The sequence below is a fragment of the Pongo abelii genome, chromosome 2 (assembly GCF_028885655.2).
Source record: "Pongo abelii isolate AG06213 chromosome 2, NHGRI_mPonAbe1-v2.0_pri, whole genome shotgun sequence".
Lineage (NCBI taxonomy): Eukaryota > Metazoa > Chordata > Mammalia > Primates > Hominidae > Pongo > Pongo abelii.
The window spans coordinates 95,561,064-95,580,358 of NC_085928.1; the positions used below are offsets into that span (position 1 = coordinate 95,561,064).

The 19,295-nt window shown below is 38.1% G+C and overlaps 1 protein-coding gene across 19 annotated transcripts in view; it reads left to right on the forward strand.

Moving 5' to 3' along the window:
- CFAP20DC (CFAP20 domain containing) overlaps nucleotides 1-19,295 on the forward strand; it is a 355,007-nt gene that overhangs the window by 259,426 nt on the left and 76,286 nt on the right. Inside the window, exon 16 of one of the 19 annotated variants that reach the window (XM_054550637.2) lies at nucleotides 7,649-8,869. The exons of the other annotated variants lie outside the window; for them this stretch is intronic. Coding sequence (XP_054406612.1) covers nucleotides 7,649-7,685 — 37 coding nt within the window. The 3' untranslated portion in view covers nucleotides 7,686-8,869. Of the gene's footprint in view, nucleotides 1-7,648; nucleotides 8,870-19,295 lie in introns of those variants that run through there. 19 annotated transcript variants of the gene reach the window in all.

Consider the following 19,295-nt stretch of genomic DNA (forward strand, 5'->3'; position numbering starts at 1 on the left):
TTTATTTTAGATTCAGAGGATACATGTGCAGATTTGTTACGTGGGTATATTGCATGATGCTGAGGTTTGGGGTACGAATTATCCCATTATGCAGGAACTGAGCATAGAACTCAGTAGTTTTTTTAACCCTTGCCTCCCTCCCTTCCTTCTACCTATAGTAGTCCCCAGTTTCTATTGTTGCTATAGTCTTTCATGATGTATATGTACCATGGAATATATGGTACATATACATGATGGAATACTGTGCAGCCATAAAAAAGAATGAAATCATGTCCTTTTTAGCAACATGAGTGCAGCTGGAGGTCATTATCCTAAGCAAATTAACCCAGGAATAGAAAACCAATACCATATGTTCTCACTTATAAGTGGGCACTAAACACTGGATACTCGTGGACATAAAAACGGCAACAAGATCACACTGCTGCTGCACTTCAGCCTGGGCAACAGAGTAAGGCGCTGTCTAAAAAAAAAAAAAAAAAAAAAATGGCAACAATAGAAACAATAGGTACCCCTAATGGTGGAAGGGAGGGAAGGAGGCAAGGGTTTAAAGAACTATTGTGTACCATGCTCAGTACCTGCATAATGGGATCATTCATACCCCAAACCTCAGCATCACACAATATACCCACGTAACAAATCTGCACATGTATCCCCTGAATCTAAAATAAAAGCTGAAAAAATAAGGAATACCCTTTCTCCACATGCTTGCCATCATGTTTTTTGTTTTTTGGGTTTTTTTGTTTGTTTGTTTGTTTGTTTTTTTTTGGTAATAGCCATTCTGACTGGGGTCAGATGATATCTCATTGTGGCTTTGATTTACATTTCCCTGACGATTACTGATGTTCAGTACTTTTTCATATACCTGTTGGCTGTTTGTATGTCTTCTTTTGAAAAATATGTATTCATATTTTTTGCACATGTTTTAATGGGATAATTTGGTTTCTTCTTGCTGAGTTCTTTGTATATTCTGGATATCATTCTGTTGTCAAATGAGTAGTTTGCAAATATTTTTATTTTCTTTCATTCAACAGGTTGTCTCTTCACTCTTGGTTTTTTGTTTGGTTGGTTGGTTGGTTGTTTGGTTTTTGTTCTGTTTTGCTGTGCAGAAGCTTTTTTATTTAATATAGTCCTATTTATCTATTTTTGGTTTTGTTTGTGCTTTTGAGGTCTTGGCCATAACATTTTTGCCTATACCAGTGTCTTGAGGTGTTTTTCCTGTTTTTTTCTACCAGTTTTATGTTTTCAGGTCTTAGATTTAAGTCTTGAATCCATCTTGAGTTGATTTTTGTATATGTTGAGAAATAGGCATCTAGTTTTATTCTTCTGCATATGGATATCCAATTTTCCCAGCACCATTTATTGAAGGGGGTGTCCTTTCCTGAATGTACGTTCTTGGTATCTTTGTTGGAAATCAGTTGACTATTAAATATATGAATTTATTTCTGGATTCTCTATTCTGTTCCATTGGTCTATGTGTCTCTTTTTATACCAATACCATGCTGTTTGGTTACTATAGCCTTGCAATGTATTTTGAAGTCAGGTAGTATGATGCCTCACAGCTTTGTTTTTGTTTTGTTTTGTTTTGTTTTTTGCTCAAAATTTATTTTGCTATTCATGTTCTTACATGGCTGAATACAAACTTCAGGATTTTTTTCTTTTTGTGAAAAATGACATTGGCATTTTGATAGAGATTGCATTGAATCCGTAGATTGCTTTTGGCATTACAGTCATTTTAATAATATTAATTCTTCCAATCCATGATCATGGGCTGACTTTCCATTTGTTTATGTCCTTTTCAATTTCTTTCTTCAGTGTTTTGTAGTTTTTCTTATGGAAATTCTTCACATCCGTGGTTAAATTTATTCCCAGATATTTTTGTAGCTCTTGTAAATGGAATTGCTTTCTTATTTCTTAGCTAGTTCATTATTGGTATATAGAAATGATACTAATATTTGTATGTTGACTTTGTATTCTTCAACTTTACTGAATTTATCAAATCTAAGAGTTTTTCTAGAGTCTTTAGGTTTTTCTAGAGGTAAGATTATATCATCAGCAAACGGGAACAATTTGACTTATACTTTGCCAATTTAGATGCCTTTATTTTTTCCTTTTGCCTGATTACTCTGGCTAGGACTTCCAGTATTACATTGAACAGGAGTGGTAAAAGTGGGCATCCTTGTCTTGTTCCAGTTCTTAGGGGAAAGGCTTCCAGCTTTTCCCTATTCAGTATGATGTTAGCTCTGGGTGTGTCATATATGGCCTTTATTATTTTGAAGTATATTATTTCTATGCCTAGTTTGTTGTTTTTATCATGAAGGGATGTTGAATTTTGTCAAATGGTACTTCTGCATCTATTGAGATGATTATAAACCTTCATTCTTCATATATTGGTTCTTCGTTCTGTTAGTGTGATGTATCACATTTACTGATTTGCATAGGTTGATCCTTGCATCCCTAGGATAAATCCCACTTGATCTTTGTGTATTAATTTTTTCAATATAATGTTGGATTCAGTTTGCCAGTATTGAGTTGAGAATTTTTGCATCTATATTCATCAGGGATATTGGCCTCTAGTTTTCTTATCTTTGCTGTGTCATTGTCTGATTTTGGTATGGTGATGCTGGCCTCATAGAATGAGTCAGGGAGAATTCTCTCCTCTTCCAATTTTTGGGATAGTTCAAGAAGAATTCATGTTCTTTGAAAGCTTGGTGGAATTTGGCAGTGAAGCCATCTGGTACTGGACTTTTCTTCATTGGTAGACTTTTTATTAATGATTCAATCTCATAACTTGTTATTGTTCTGTTCAGGTTTCTGTTTCTTCTTGATTTAATCTTGATAGTTTGTATGTGTTTAGGAATTTATCCATTTATTCTAGGTTTTCTAGTTTGTTATTGTATAGTTGTTCATAATAGTCTCTAATTATCTTTTGTATTTCCATGGTAACAATTGTAATATCTTCTGTTTCATTTCTGATTTTATTTGGGTATTCTCTTTTTTTTTTTTTTTTTTTTTTGGCTAGTCTAGCAAGTGGTTTATCAATTTTATCTTTTACAAAAGCCAACTTTTTGTTTTGTTGATCCTTGTTATTATTTTTTAGCATCTAGTTCATTTAGTTCTTCTGTGATCTTTATTATTTCTTTCCTTCTATTAATTTTAGATTTGGTTTGTTCTTGCTTTTCTAGTTCCTTAAAGTGCACATTAGATTGTTTATTTGAAATCTACTTTTATTTTATTTGCTACTTTTTTGATGTAGATGTTCATTGCTGTAAACTTCTCTCAGCACCACTTTTGCTGTATTCCATAGGTTTTGGTACACTGTGTTTTTATTTTGTTTTTTTCAAGAAATGTTTTATTTCATCTGTAATTTTTTCTTTGATCCAGTGGTCATTCAAAAGTATGTTGTTTAATTCCCATGTATTTGTACAGTTTCCAGAGTTCCTCTTGTTATTGATTTCTAGGTTTAATCTATTGTTGTCTGAGAAGATACTTAATAAGATTTTGATGTTTAAAAATGTATTGACACTTATTTTATATTCTAATATATATTCTCTCCTGGAGAATGTTGTGTGTGCTGATTAGAAGGATATCTATTCTGTAGCTGTTGAATGAAATGTTCTGTAAATTTCCATTGGGTTCATTTGGTCTAATGTGTCATTCAAATCTAGTGGGTTTTTTAAATTAATTTTCTGTCTAGATGATCTGACTAATGCTGGGAGTGGGGTGTTGAAATTCCCAGCTATTATTATATTGGAGTCTATCTCTTACTTTAAATTTAGTAATATTTGCATTATATAGCTAGGTGTTCTGATGTTGGCTGCATATATGTTTAGATAGTGATATCTTCTAGCTTACTTTTGTCATTACATAATGATCTCGTTTGTCTCTTTTTAGTGTTTTTATCTTAAAATCTGTTCTGTGTGATATAAGCATAGCTAATCCTGCTTACTTTTGGCTTCCATTTGTGTGAAATATCCTTTTTCATCCCTTTATTTTCAGTCTATATGTTTCTTTACAGATAAGATGAGATTCTTGTAGGCAGCATATACTTGGATCTTGTTTTTTATTCATTCAGCCAGTCTATATCTTTTAAATGGAAAGATTAATTCATTCACATTTAAGGTTATTACTGACACATGTGGGCTTATTGCTGTTATTTCATTACTTGATTTTCCATTGTTTTACATATCCTTTGTTCCTTTATTTTGCTCTTACTATTTACCATTGTGGCTTGGTGATATTCTGTAATCATAGCATTTTATCTTCTTGGTTTACCCTACCAGTGTTTTTTATATATTTGTGTGTTTTCATGACAATAGTAATTGTTCTTTCACTTCCAGGTGTGAGACTTCCTTAAGCATTGCTTGTAGGGCTGGTCTAGTGGTGACAGATTCCCTCAGCTTCTGCTTATCTGACAAAGATTTTATTTACTTCTCTTTCATTTATGAAGGATATTTTGCTGGGTATAGTATCCTTGGCTGACAGTTTTTTTAAATCTTTCAACTCTTTGAATATATCATCCCATTCTCTCCTGGCCTGTAAAGTTTCTGCTGAGAAATCCACTGTTAGTCTGATAGGGGTTCCCTTATAAATGACTAGATGCATTTATCTTGCTGGTTTTATAATTCTCTCTTTGTTTTTGATTTTTGACATTTTTTACTATAATGTGCCAGGGAGAAGAGCTTTTTGAATTATATCTGTTTGGGGATCTCTGAACTTGTATGTGGATATCTGAATCTCTTGCTAGAATTTGGAATTTTTCCATTATCATTTTGCTAAATAGATTTTTCTAACCCTTTCATTTTCTCTTCACCTTCTGGGACACCCAAAATTCAAATATTTGGTCACTTTATGGTGTCCTATAAGTCATGAATGTTTTGCTCCTTCTTTTTTATTCTTTTTCATTTTTGTCAGACTGGGTTATTTCAAAATAGCTACCTTTCAGTTCTGAGATTCTTTCTTCTGCTTGATCTAGTCTGTTGATGAAGCTTTCAAATGTATTTTCTATTTCATTCAATGAATTTTTTAATTCCAGAATTTTCGATCTACTAATATTTGCTTTATACATCTGTGTGCTCTGATGTTGGGTGCACAGATATTTAGATGGTTATATCCTCTAGCTGAATTGATCCTTTTATCATTACAGTGACCTTGTTTGTCTTCTTTTAGTGTTTTGCTTAAAGTCTATTCTATTTGATATAAGCATAGTTACTCCTGCCCACGTTTGGTTTCCATTTGCATGGAATATTCTTTTCCATTCCTTTATTTTTAGTCTATATGTGTTTGGTTCCTTTTTATGATATCTGTCTCTTTGGTAAATTTCTCACTCATATCCTGAATTGTTTTTCTGATATTTTTATATTGTTTTTCAGAATTATCTTGTATCTCATTGAGCATCTTTAATATCAATATTTTGAATTCTGTTTCCAGGACTTTATGAATTTCTTTTTGATTGGGATCTGTTGCTGAATAATTACCCTGTTCCTATGGAGTTGTCGTATTTCTTTACTTTTTTATGTTTTCTGGATCCTAACATTGATTATCTGCACATCTGGTGTAACTGTCACTTCTTCCAATTATTTGAATGCGCTTTTATTGGGGAGAAATTTTTCCTGAAGATGTATCTGTGGTGTTGGTTGGGTAGGACACTTGGTTTTGATTCTGGGTGCATGCAGTAGTGTAGTCTCTGTATGATATCTTGGGCTATAAACAGTGCCAGTGTTTATTTCCTGAGTCTGTTATTTCCTCAGTGACTTAAGGTACGTTTGTTAGCAAAGCCTTAGTGAAGTTTTGCTGGGAACTGGGATGCCAGGTGAGCCAGTCTCCGGACCTCAATAGTGGCAGCAGTGGGCTGACCATGCCTGTAGTTGGGCCCCAGGGCAGCATACACTGGATCCTGTGTTAGTGGGTCCAGGCAGGCCAATTCTTGGGCCTCTAAGTGGCTTACTTGGGTGCCAGAAATAGCAGCAAGGGATCAGGTTGGTGTGTGGGTTCTCAGGTTCCTGGGCAGTGACTGTGGCATAAGTGATGGTAGTGGCAGTGGTAGAACAACTCTCTGGGACCCAAGTGGTCCACACTGGTGTTGACAGTAGCTGCATGGGGTTGAGCAGGAGTCAGTCCCCATATCTGCAGGTGGCATGCAGGTGGGTGCCAGCTGTTATGGTAGCAGCAGGTAGAGAAGGCCCCACCTCACACCCCAAGAGGAGTACCCAGTTTCCTCTAGTGATGGACTGGGCTGGGTGATTCCCAGCCCCCTAGACAGTGTGCTCAGGTACCTGGGGGTGTAAAGCCAGGCTGGGAAGATCTGCCCTCAGGCCCTCCACAGTGATGCATGCAGGCACTTGACTGTGGTAGACAAGGACGAGGTGATCCTCAGGCCACTGGCAAAATGCGCAGGTGGGGGTGGCTGTAGCTGCACTTTGGTCCTTCTACTGAGCAGGCTAGGGTTGCTTTCTCTGGAAGCAGCCATTAGGATGGCAGCTGGAAACCCTGTAGCAGTAGCAGTCCAGGTCATGAGCAGTGGAATTTGTCTTTGGGACACATGAAAATACACAGCCACACCTCTGCTGGAGGCAGGATATGGGATTACTACCTGTGGCTTCCACCTCAGCCCCAGTGGCAGAGTACGACACAGTTCAGTGAGGGTAACACCCTCAAAATGGCACCATGCTGCAGCTCCTTAGGACTTGGTGGTTTGTAGGATTGAGCATGAACTTTCTCTCTGCAGCATGCCTTCACGCAGTCTCTAGACAGCTCCTTGTCTTAGCCTTGGGGCCGGCCCTCAAGGGTCAACGGGCTCTACTGTGGCTAGGATTATAGGAGTCTGTGGCAGGATTATGGACCAGTGGGGGGCTCCCACTTACTTTTTCCCCGCATTAGGAAGCCACTCCAGACTCCCAGAACAAGATAATATTTAAGTCTGTCCTGTAGAAATTTAGAGATTCTAAAGGACCTCCTGAGAAATATCGTAAATTCATCAGTTTTTCTTAGCCTTTATTTTCTTGTTGGGAAAATATATTCAATAGATATCATTCACTTGTGCACACTTTGATTGACATGAGTGAGGACCCTGTTAGTTACAAGCCACACATTCATAGGCTCTTGTGGAACCCAAATATCTGAAACAGGTCTCAGTCAATTTAGGAAGTTTATTTTGCCAAAGTTAATGATGCACACCTGTGACACAGCCTCAGGAGGTCCTGACAACATGTGCCCAAGGTGGTTGTGGCACAGCTTGGTTTTATACATTTTAAGGAGACTTGAGACATCAATCAATACATGTAAGATGTACCTTGGTTGCGTCCAAAAAGGGAAGACAACACAAAGCGGGGAGGGGGCTTCCAGGTCATAGGTAGGTAAGAGACAGATGGTTGCATTCTTTTGAGTTTCTGACTAACCTTTCCAAAGGAAGCAATTAGATATGCATTTATCTCAATGAACAGAGGAATGACTTTGAGTTCTGTCTGTTCTTTATCCACAAGGAAATTATTTGTGAGGGATATGAGGCTATATTTTTTTTTATCTTAGTAGCTCTCTTTCTTAGGAATAGAATGGGAGGCAGGTTTGCCCTAAGCAGTTCTGAGCTTGGCTCTTCCCTTTGGCTTAATGATTTCGGGGTCCCAAGATTTATTTTCCTTTCACACTCCCACAGTGGAAGAGACCAGAGGTTGATCTGCAGGCAAGATTGAATCCCAGACCTCAAATGGTGAGGGGACTGTCTCTTCGTCTCTTTACTGTTCTTTCTGTTGCCTTTTTTCTAACCAGGCCTCTACATAGTTCCTGTTTGCATTGTAAGGGAGGAAAAATAATTTTTTCCCTCAATCCTCATAAGTTCTTAGTTGGAATGTAACATAAAACAGATTAGCAAGAGAAAAACAGTTAATTAACATGTATATTTTTAAATATGTATGTAATACATACGAGATACCTGGGAAATAAGTAGTTCTCAAAGAAGTGGCTTTGAATTCTAGCTTATGTATTATCTTCAACAAAGAACAGTAAATTTTTAAAGAAGTGACAAGATAAAGGAAAAGGATTTAAGTCTCTAAGGGCAGCAATTTGTAGGAAGGCAAATAAATGGCAGATAAAGTCCAGTAAGTAAAGCTTGTTCATGTCGATTCCTCTGGTGCCATCTTCAGGCCCATAAGGGTCTCACGTTGTCTTCCGTGGTTAACCTTTGTCCTCCCTGGTAGAAGAGGGACCAAGATACCTTTTATCTTTATAAATCTATGTCCTACTTTTAGGCAAACAGAGGACAGAGAGTTTTCCTGCATCTGTGTCTTCATAACTCTCTTTAGCTCAACAATCTCTGTGCTAAAAAGGCATGTTTGGGAGTGGCATATTCTGGCCTCCCACAGCATTATGCTCACTGCTTATAAACCCAGCAAAATTCCAAGAGTGGACTGTTGCCTAGCATGGGTCTTATGCTCACCCCCATATTGGGAGTTAAGGGAGGCTTAGCCCCTCAAACCACATGAAATGAGTTTCCCATAGGAAAGAAGTGCTAAGTTCTCAGAAAAGGGAGAGGAAAGCTGGGCACAGTGGCTCGCACCTGTAATCCCAGCACTTTGGGAGGCCAAGGCAGGCAGATCACCTGAGGTCGGGAGTTCAAGAGCCTGACCAATATGGAGAAACCCCGTCTCTACTAAAAATACAAAATTAGCCAGGCATGGTGGTGCATGCCTGTAATCCCAGCTACTCAGGAAGCTGAGGCAGGAGAATCTCTTGAACCCGGGAGGTGGAGGTTGTGGTGAGACGAGATCACGCCATTGCACTCCAGCCTAGGCAACAAGAGCAAAACTCCATCTCAAAAAAAAAAGAAAAAGAAAAGAAAAGGGAGAGGAAAAGTATGTAAGACTGACCAAAATTATAGTTGCCATAATATATAACCAGAAGATAGGCTTTAACAGTTCATAAGTATTTATTGAGTGACTACTATATACCATGTTTACCCTTCTCTTTCTACTTCCCTTCCACTTCCCTTTAAGAAAACGTATGTGAATATGAATAGTATTAAGATCAACTTGAATTCTTTCCCCTTTATTTGTAGGTGAATTATTTACATATTTTCATAATGAAACTATTTGTGGTAGTTAGTTAGCAAATAAATACTTGCTAACTAATGTGTTGCAATCACACTAGTGTGAAAGGAAAATATCTTGAGCCCCCAGAATCACTAAGGAAAATTCAAGCTGAAAACTTCTCAGGGCAAACCTGCCACTCATTCTATTCAAAGTGATCCCTCTGCTCCCTGAAATAGATGCATATTCTGATTGTCTACTTTGGAAAAGCTTATCAGAAACTCGAAAGAATGCAAGCGTTTGTCTCTCACCTACCTGTGACCTGGAAGCCCCCTCCTTGCTTCTAGTTGTCCTTGCCTTTCTGGACAGAACCAACATATGTCTTACTCATATTGAATGATGTCTCATGTCTCCTTAAAATGTATAAAACCAAGCTGTGCCCCGAGCACCTTGGACACACATCGTCAGGACTCCCTGAGGCTGTGTCATGGGCGCACATCCTCAACCTTGGCAAAATAAACCTTCTAAGTTAACTGAGACCTGTCTCAGATTGTCTGGGTTTACAATAGTTAGCAAGTATTTATTTGTGCTTTTACTAAATTTTAAGAACAAAAAGAGAATGGATCTTTACCCCCAAAAGATTGAGAATTGCTGTTTTAACAGATAAAACTCCAGACAGCATTTGGCTACACAAAATATAGCCATCACTTTATAGCTAAAACTGTGATTTTGAAGAGTGAGAAACACACCATTAATAAACCAATCTTGTATTAGATATTTTGACATTTAAACTGACTTTATGCAAATAAAATAAGCAGATTGAATTTTCTGATTTGCTCATCAGACACTATATAGATGCACTTCACATTCACATCTTAAAAATCTAATAAGGACATTTCATCTCTTTATGCCTGGCATGTCTTTTCCTGATGAATTCCATAACCAACTAGGATGACACTAAACTTAGAAATCTCACATCACATTCTTGTGCTTCTATTTTATTGTGTGATCTTTCCAGGCAGTTGATTTTTTGTGTGTGCCTTTATGGAAGCATTCTGAAGTTACTACCCATTTCTACAACTTAAATAAAATGTATTTTTCCTACATGGGAATATCAAGGGGAAGAATTGAAATGTTCACACCTACAGTCCTCATCATAAGAAATAAAGTATAAAAGAATTTTCACTTTATCCTGACCTGACTTTGAATATTTAGGGAAAATGCTCAATTTGTAGCTCTAGCTAGTGGCACTACAATGTCACACTTTGCTGTTTAACATTCAGCTTTGTTAATCAAGAAAACCATAGATTGGCTCTTTGCATGTTGATTAAATTGATTACAGCTGTAGGCCTTGATAGCCTTTTTTTCAAGTGTCTGTAATTAATCAGACAATGCTTGATTAGTTTTTTCTGTTTTTAGCAGATAAACTGACTTCCTTGAGAATTTTCACCCCTGAAATGATTCCCCTCCAATGAAAGGTAAAAGATAAGTGAGTCACTATATAGTTTTCCATGAGGTTTAGACCTTTTATCCTCCAGCAACTAAAAAAAAAAAAAAAAAAATTTGAAAGGAAAATTAAAACATAATATTAAACTTTTCACAAACTCATGTAAATATATCTCCTAAAATGAAAAAGTCTATGAGTTTCCTCTGAGATTTTAGCTAGGCTGCCCCTCTATTGTAGAGCATCTTCTAGCTTTGCCATTGTAACATTCTTTGTCAAGTTATATCATTGAATAGACAGACCTGACGTTGCAGATATCAGCCCAGGAACCATTTTTTTTACTAAATCAGGCTCTTGAATGATGTATTTTAAAAAATTAAATTAAAAAGTTAGCACCTACTTGTTTTAGTCATATCTATAGCATTAGATAAAGTAACTGTTGTTTATGCAAATGAAAACTTGACAGTTTCCAGGAACATGAGCAATAATTGTAAAGACCCAAAATGTTTAGCTTTCATCGTTGGAGTTTACTTTTTTAAAAACTTGTTAATTTTTGAGACCAGGTCTCATTCTGTCACCCAAGCTGGAGTGCAGTGGCACAATCATACCTCACTGTAGCCTCGACCCTCCAGGCTCAAGCAGTCCTCCCACTTCAGCCTCCCAAGTAGCCCAAGCAGCTGGGACTACTTTTTTTTTCTTTTTTTTTTTTTTTTTTGGTAGAGATGAGGTCTCACTATATTGCCCATGCTGGTCTTGAACTCCGGGGCAGAAGTGATCCCCCAGCCTCAGCCTCCCAAAGTGCTGGGATTACAGGCATGAGCCACTGCACCTGGCCAAATTCATATTTTTAATGGTGAAAGCTGCTAGGATCAATTTAGACCATGCAAGCTAGTATGAGGAAGAAAACCCACTTCACTCTCTCCTTAGTTGGTCAAGGGACCAATCTAACACCTATGTTTCATAAGCATTTGTCACCTAAAACACTTTATAAAGATATTTTGAAGCTGTATTTCAGAAGGGTTTTCTTATAGATCTCATCAAATTAGAAGCTCCTAAAGAGAGAGACTACTTTAAAAAAAAAAAGAGTAAAAAAAATTCAACCAGCGTGGAAAACTAGAAAGTAAAAAATAAGTCTTACTCTTCCCATGCCCAACCCTACATTTCTACTGCCAGATGTGATTATGCTTAACAGTTTCTTGGGCATCCTTCAGAAATTTTCTATGCATATATTAGAAAACACATTGTTATGCATATATTTTTTCTATATAAAAAGGATAAGACTACACTGTTCTACAACTTTTTTAAATTTTTTGAATTTTTACAGATAGATTGACCACATTCTACTTTGGCTGCTAGATATTATTTCATTGTTTGGGTGTACCATAATTTATTCAGCCAGTTCCCTGGTAATGGACATTTATCTAGGTGGTTTCCAGCTCTTTGTTACTGTAGACAGTACTGTAATAAACATCTTCATTTGCATATATTTATGAGGTTGGGCAAATATGTGTTTACAGTTAATTTCTAGCAGTGGAATTACTTGGTCAAAAGGTAATTTTGAAAGATATTACCAAACTGTTCACCAATTTACACTCTGGCAGTATATGCTGCTGGTGTCCCATCTCCTTAATTTTACCTTATTTTATCAAATGTTAGAACTTTTGCCAAGCTACTACGTATCAATAGTATATCATTATTTTAATTTGTATTTCTATAATTATATACAAGCTCAAGCATTTTTCTGTATTTTGGGGAATTTACATTTCTTTTCTTTTGACCTGCACATTCACATATGTGCCTACTTTTCTGGGACCATGCCTCGTATTTGTTCAGTATCCTTACATATCCAACACAGTGTTGGGCACAAAGACACTCAATAACTATTTATGAGACACATAAAAATAATCTAAAATATTCCTTATTATATTGTAAGACCCTTGAGGCAAACTGCCATCACTTAAGATCCTCACTCTCACAGAATGACAAAAACAAGATGTCTTCTCTGGAAATTTCTGTACATTGTGAAGGGGAGGGAAGACTTTCTCTGCCTTCTTAGTTTCTGTTGCTGGGGCCCATGAGTCAAACTAACAAAAGAAAAATTAACAGGAGAAAAGCACGCAAATTTTACTTGATGTTAATATTTTAATTTTTACATGTGCATGGAAGTCTTCATAAAAAAGAAATTAAGACTCGAAGAAGGGCTAGACCCAGAAGACTATATACCATTATAACAATGAGAGATAAGTTGTGGAGATGTGACAAGACAACAGGAAATGGGGTTTGGGCTAGGGGCAGTAAATTGTGGGGATGTGATTAAGAAATGTATGGGGAAAACTAATGGAAGACGGGTTGTTTTAGTAAGATTTGTTCGTAGAGATTCATCTCAGTGTTACCTCCCCATCTCCGGTGATAATAATGTTCTCCTCTCCTGGTACAGGAAGAATGTCCTTCTCAGGGGAAATTTATGCCCTGCTTTTAGGGACAAAGTAGAAGGTCAGAGAGCTCTTCTTGCATCTACTGTTTCCCAATGGTCTTTAGCTCAAACTCAATATGCTAATATGGCATATTTGGGGGTAGCTTGTTCCGATCCCCTTATAATGTTATTTTGACACACTGGGAAATTGGTATTGTTAACGGGAAGGTTCTATGTTTCTTTTTTGTTTGTTTTTGTTTTTTGTTTGTTTTTTATTATACTTTAAGTTCTGGGTTACATGTGCAGAACGTGCAGATTTGTTACATAGGTATACACGTGCCATGGTGGTTTGCTGCAGCCATCAACCCGTCACCTACATTAGGTATTTCTCCTAATGCTATCCCTCCCCTAGTCCCCCACCCCCCAACAGGCCTGTGTGTGATGTTCCCCTCCCTGTGTCCATGTGTTCTCATTATTCAACTCCCACTTATGAGTGAGAACATGCAGTGTTTGGTTTTGTGATCTTGTGATAGTTTGCTGAGAATGATGGTTTCCAGCTTCATCCATGTCCCTGCAAAGGACATGAACTCATGCTTTTTTATGGCTGCATAGTATTCCATGGTGTATATGTGCCACATTTTCTTAATCCAGTCTATCATTGGTGGACATTTGGGTTGGTTCCAAGTCTTTGCTATTGTGAATAGTGCCACAATAAATATACGTGTGCATGTGTCTTTATGGCAGAATGATTTCAAACACCTATGTACTAAATTCCCAAAATAACACTATTCTATTTTGCCTAAATTACACAAAAACAAGCTCCTAACTGACCTTCCTGGTCCCTATCTTATTCTCCACTAATTCAGTCTCCCACCACTTCCACTGTGCGCTTTCTCGAATGCAAATCCAAGATTCTTCTATCTTAAAATCCTTCAGTAGGTCCCCAGCGCCTTCATAATAAGGTAAGAACTCCTTAGTTTGCCATCTAAGCATCCTGCTTCTTCAACAACTGACTACAGTTGCTAGGAATACCCCAAGGTCTCTCTCACACCTTTCTACTGTACTTCATCCTCTTCCTTCTAGAATATTCTTCCATCTCTTCACTATCTGGCTGCCTCATTCTCATCCTTCAGGAATAACCCTTTCATGACTTTTGCTAGAAAGCCTTCCCTGAACTATTCTCCTGACTATAAGAGTTTCCTTGGGCTTACCTCTGTCTAACACTTACTTCACTCTCTTATAAATGTTGGTCTAGTGGCCTGTTCCCAGTAGACCAAATTCCTCAAAGGCAGGAACCATGTCTTACTCCTCAGTACCCAGCATAAAGTCTGCAACAGCACAGGGGCTTGATAAACATCTACTAAGTGTAAAATTATAAAGCAACTATGATGATAACGGTCTATAGAAGGAAAGGAAAGGGTCAGCTTTCTTTCATATTATCTCAAGTAGATGGGATATTACTGTTCACGTATTGTTGAATTCAATGCCTGATGTCTGGATTTGTGCCTCCAGAGTTGAATTATCTACCATATTTAATAGTTCAGTGTCTAGAAAATAGTCCCAAGATGCTTTGTCATTAATATTTTTTTAACCTGAGGGAAAGTACTGGCATACAGGAAAGACAGAAAGATATTCTGCAGAGAACATATAAAGTATATTTAATAGAGTATAGAGAAGATGGTGCTTGTGGTTTCTTAGAGCACTGAGCATTTGTGGGAAACTGGATCCTCTCTGTTTTGTGGATTTATCTAATAAAGACATAGGAAGGAGAGGTGTGATTTTGTAGAAACCAGAAGAAAGAGTATGATTTCCCATTTGTATGAGTGTTTATTGCATACCTCCATATAAACCTGGATTGATGTGAGATGAAAACACAGTAGTATTTGTTTATGCATCGTGTTTCCCGCCTTTTGCTATGGTAGAGATGTGATCCTATTCCAGATGTCATGATAATGTAAACATCCTCTGGGAGCACTTTTAGGAGGGGAGACATGTCTGGCAAGCGTAATTCTCATGTCATTCTCAACTAGCTGCCTTTTCAGCTCCTGTTATTCCTCCAACCACTCTCAGAGCATGCTCTCCTGACCTTCTTACAAGTTCTTCCTCAGAGAACTCATCCATTTTCCCATCTTTTTGCTCTCATCTATTTGTCTTTCTCTTTTAGCCCTGGCCCTCCTGTGAGCATTCATTCAGCAAACATTTATTGAGAATTCAGTATGTGAAGAAGTCAGACAAGATCGCCAGACACGACTCAGTCACACAAATGGGCAGGTCATTACACACTGAGATGACTGATCTGTAGTAACCATGGAATCTTTCCAGACATCTTCTCTCAGCCCTGCTATATCCACCCTTCACGCTGCTCTCTGTCCAGAGAGGCTGATAGACACAAACTACATCAATGGACTTCCTTGTCCTCTGGCTTCTGATGGCACTCAGCCAATGAAGATCAGAGAAGGAGGGAGAAGGAAGTCAGGGGCGCTCTTCCCCATCTCCTTCCCTGTAGGACTAACTCGGGCTTAATGCAAAATTTGGCCCAGGGTCACAGCTCCTATCAAGGAGGCCCTCTCTCCACACCTTTTGCTTTCTGGGTCTGGCCACTGCCCCTTCCTTTTCCCATAAGGTCTAAGGGCGGCATCAGCCCTGGTATTCATACGGTCCCATTTGGATCCCCTGCCTGTTCTTACCTTTTTATAAGCCCTCCCTCAAATTCTCCCCAGTTCATCCTAACGTGAGTATGCCAAGTGTTTCCTGCTGGGATATTGACTGGGAGAACTTGTGGTAGACTTAGAACTCAAGCAAGGCTCCTCTAAAGTAACATTTGAGCTGAAAGCTGAAGACTGAGGATAAAGAGAGTCAACTAGGCCATTGTAAGAAGAGAGACTATGAATGTGGCTTTCATGTGAAGTCTGAGGGGAGTGTGGTGGTGACTGTAAGGAAAAGATACAAAAAATGCTGGGGCAATAGAACCAGGCTAGGCAAGGCTTTAAGCCAATGTGGTAATTTGGGATTTTACCCTAAAAACAAATTTTGAAAAGCTTACTCTGGTTTGGATTATATGGAGTCCAGATTGGCTAGAGGAAGAACACGGGAGCGGTGCTAGAAACATAGACTAGGATAATGGCAATGGGTTTGGAGACACATATTCAAGAGCTAAGTCTAAGACTTAGTAAGGTATCCCTAAATATTTCCAGCACATCGCCATATTGAGAAACTTTCAAGACCTCAGATTCCCACTTGTGCTAAACCAAGCACTTCCATCATCCCAAACTGGTTTCCTCTTCCCAGTTTTCCAATTAATTCAGGGTGCCAATACTGTTTCATTCCCCTAGAATCCAGATTTTAAACTTCTTCATTCTCTCTTCAGACTGGCTTCCTCCATGTGACAGGAAATGGGATCACCAGTGGCATCTGAATTTCACTTTGTTTGGCTCCCATCTTCATTGTGAGAATCTCTCTTTTTCAGATCCAGTTTGAGAAGTTCCAGGGAAGCACAGCAACTGGCCCATATTAGGTTGGGTGTCCACCTCTGGACCAATCTGCTCCAGAAAGCCATGTGTTTAGAGGTGGCTATTCCAAGGAGAAGCGGGAGGAAGGAGTCTTGAACAGTCCCTTAGCTCTCTCCTACTGTATCTTGAAAAAAGATTAGAATTATTCCTTAGCTATAAGGGGTAAGAGTAGGAGAAATGCATACAAGTAAAAAGAAAACAGATTTTACCTCAACATGAGGAAAAACTCTTGAACAGCCAGAACTACTTGAAGATGAAATGTGATATTTGAAAGCTACCTACTGGTAGACAGTTTCTGATGGTAATCAAGCATAGATTAGATAACCACACGGTGGGAATGTTGTGGAAGGCTTTCAGAACATCAATGGGGGTTATTCTTCAACACTAAGAATCTGGTTAGAGACTTCTGAGGAAAACAAACAAAAATTAAACAACAGCATCTTAATACTTATTCAAGTCTAGAGATATATGAAAGAGGGCATGATGGCCCACACCTGTAATCCCAACACTTTGGGAGGCTGAGGTGGGAGAATCGCTTGAAGCTAGGAGTTAGAGTCCAGGCTGGGAAACATAGCAAGACCCTGTCTGTATAAAAAGTTTTAAACATAAGAAAAAAAGAGATATGCAAAAGAGTTCCCAACTTATATTTTAAGATCCCTTCTTGAAGTGGGAGATGAACTCTATGAAGAAATGCTATTGAGAGTACTTTCTATACATTTTAGTTTTTTAAAAAAGGAACACATATTTTCTTAGTTTTTTTAAGCTAGTAAATATGTTTCTGAATAAATATTCTGCTTCCTGAGGTAGAAAATTAAATTTTTCTTTCTTGGCTATAAAGAAGCAGGTGTGTGTCCCTGACCTGTGTGTGTATATTGAACACATGGTAAGGAAACAAAAGCATGCTTTTAGCAAGGGGAGAAAGAGCAAGATGGAAGAAGAATGCAGAGTAGGTTACAACAGCAGCATTATTTATTGTTATTTCAATACCAAGTACCACTCAGTATTCTTGGCTAAGGAAGAGACTGTTTCAATAGTCATACATTTGGCAAATATTGAGGGAGCAGCTACTGTGTGCCAGGAACTCTGCTAGGAGCTAGAGTCTAATGGGGGTGTGACATTCATCAAATGATCAAACAAATGAAGTTGTAATTATGAGCTGAGACGAGAGCTCTTAACGAGAAGATCACAGGTGCTCTAAAAGAAGGAGTGAAAGGAGCTCAACTAGATTGAAGAGGGGATGTCAGTGAAGATTTCCCAAGAGTGTGATGCTTTAGCCAAAATACAAAGGCTGGGTATGAATTCACCAGGCCAAGGGACAGTAGAAAGAGGGGAGGAAAGCATGGTCTAGACAAGGGGGCACAGCCTGGGCAAAGGCCCAGTGATGGTAGGGAGCATGGCACACTCTAGGAACAGAGAAGACCAGCGTGGCCAGAGCACAGGGAGTGTGAGGGAACATTGTACCACATGAGGTTGGAAAAATTACATAGAGACTAGTCTATGGAAAGCCTCAAAGGCTAAGGTAAGTGTTCTGGTCTTTCTCCTGAGGATGATGGCTTCCCAGTGACACTGGGAAGACACTTTGAAACAAGAGATGGACATACTATCAAGTTATTTTGGCTATAGTGTGGAGAACAGGAGAAATGAAGCCAGGATGAGTGAATATGAGGGGATCAGGTAAGAGCTTTTGCTACAGATAACAGAAGCCAAGACAGTTGCTTAGACCTTGGTGGTGGAAGGGGAGATGGTGAGAAAGGTAGATTCAAAGCTATTTGGGAGAAAAATCGGCAGGAATTTTCATAAGAACCTCAAGCATTGTCTACTTCACAGTTCCTTTCACTAAGGCATGGGTCATTGAACTATAGCCTGTAGGCCCAAATCCTACCCACTGCTTGTTTTTGTAAATAAGGCTTTATTAGAATCCAGCCATGCCCATTCATAAACCTATTGTTTATGCCTGCTTTTGCAGTACAACAGCAGAGTTAAACAGTTGTGACAGAGACCTTTATGGCTTATAAAACTAACACATTTTCTATCTGGCCCTTTACAGAAAAACTTTGCAAAGCATGGATTTTTCACTACTTGAAATACCATTTCCATGATATCCCATGATTCATAAGTTCCTTATTTGGAGCCCAGAGGTTCACATATGGGCTTTAGACTATCTCTGACCTCCTGAAATTGGAAGTAAAATTTGGTATTTATGTATATATTTTTGGGAAACAGTTTTCACCAGCTTTCAATAAGAATCTATGAATTGTCCCCAAAAATGAGCTATCTCCTAGTCCTCTCCGCAGTCTGTTCTCTGGCCATAAAAGATTTTTAAAATCTAAATTTCTTTCAGTGAATAAGAAATGTACACTGGTACTAAATGATAAATATCATTAAGTATGGATAGACATTGCTGCAAATTGTTAAATTCCTAAGATCCCCAGTGAAAGTGACCCAGAGCTTTATGATAGCAGGTAGCTCAGTGCTGTAATTGAAAGTTATATAATAATTATTGCCATGTTTTAGATTTCTGAAATAATGACTACACCAAACAATTACTTAAATGTATACAAGATTGTAGGTAGCTCTATTGCAAGTAAATTCCTTCACAGGAACAAATGGATGGGTACAGCTCATGTTTTGTGTTTTTGTTTGTTTTTTTTTTTGGTTTTATTTTTTTTCTGGCTAGAATGTGTTCTCCATCAGACCATGACTCTTTGAGTGTAGGAACCAAGAATAATTTATCCTGAAATCCTCACACAGCCTGGCACACAGCAGTTCAGTAAATGCTTACTGTATACATAAAGAGATGATTAAGCTAACTTGCTCTTATATAATGTTATGTGTGTGTGTGTGTGTAGATGTATATATGTGTGTATACACATACAGTATACTTATAGGAAGCACATTAATAAAATAAATGT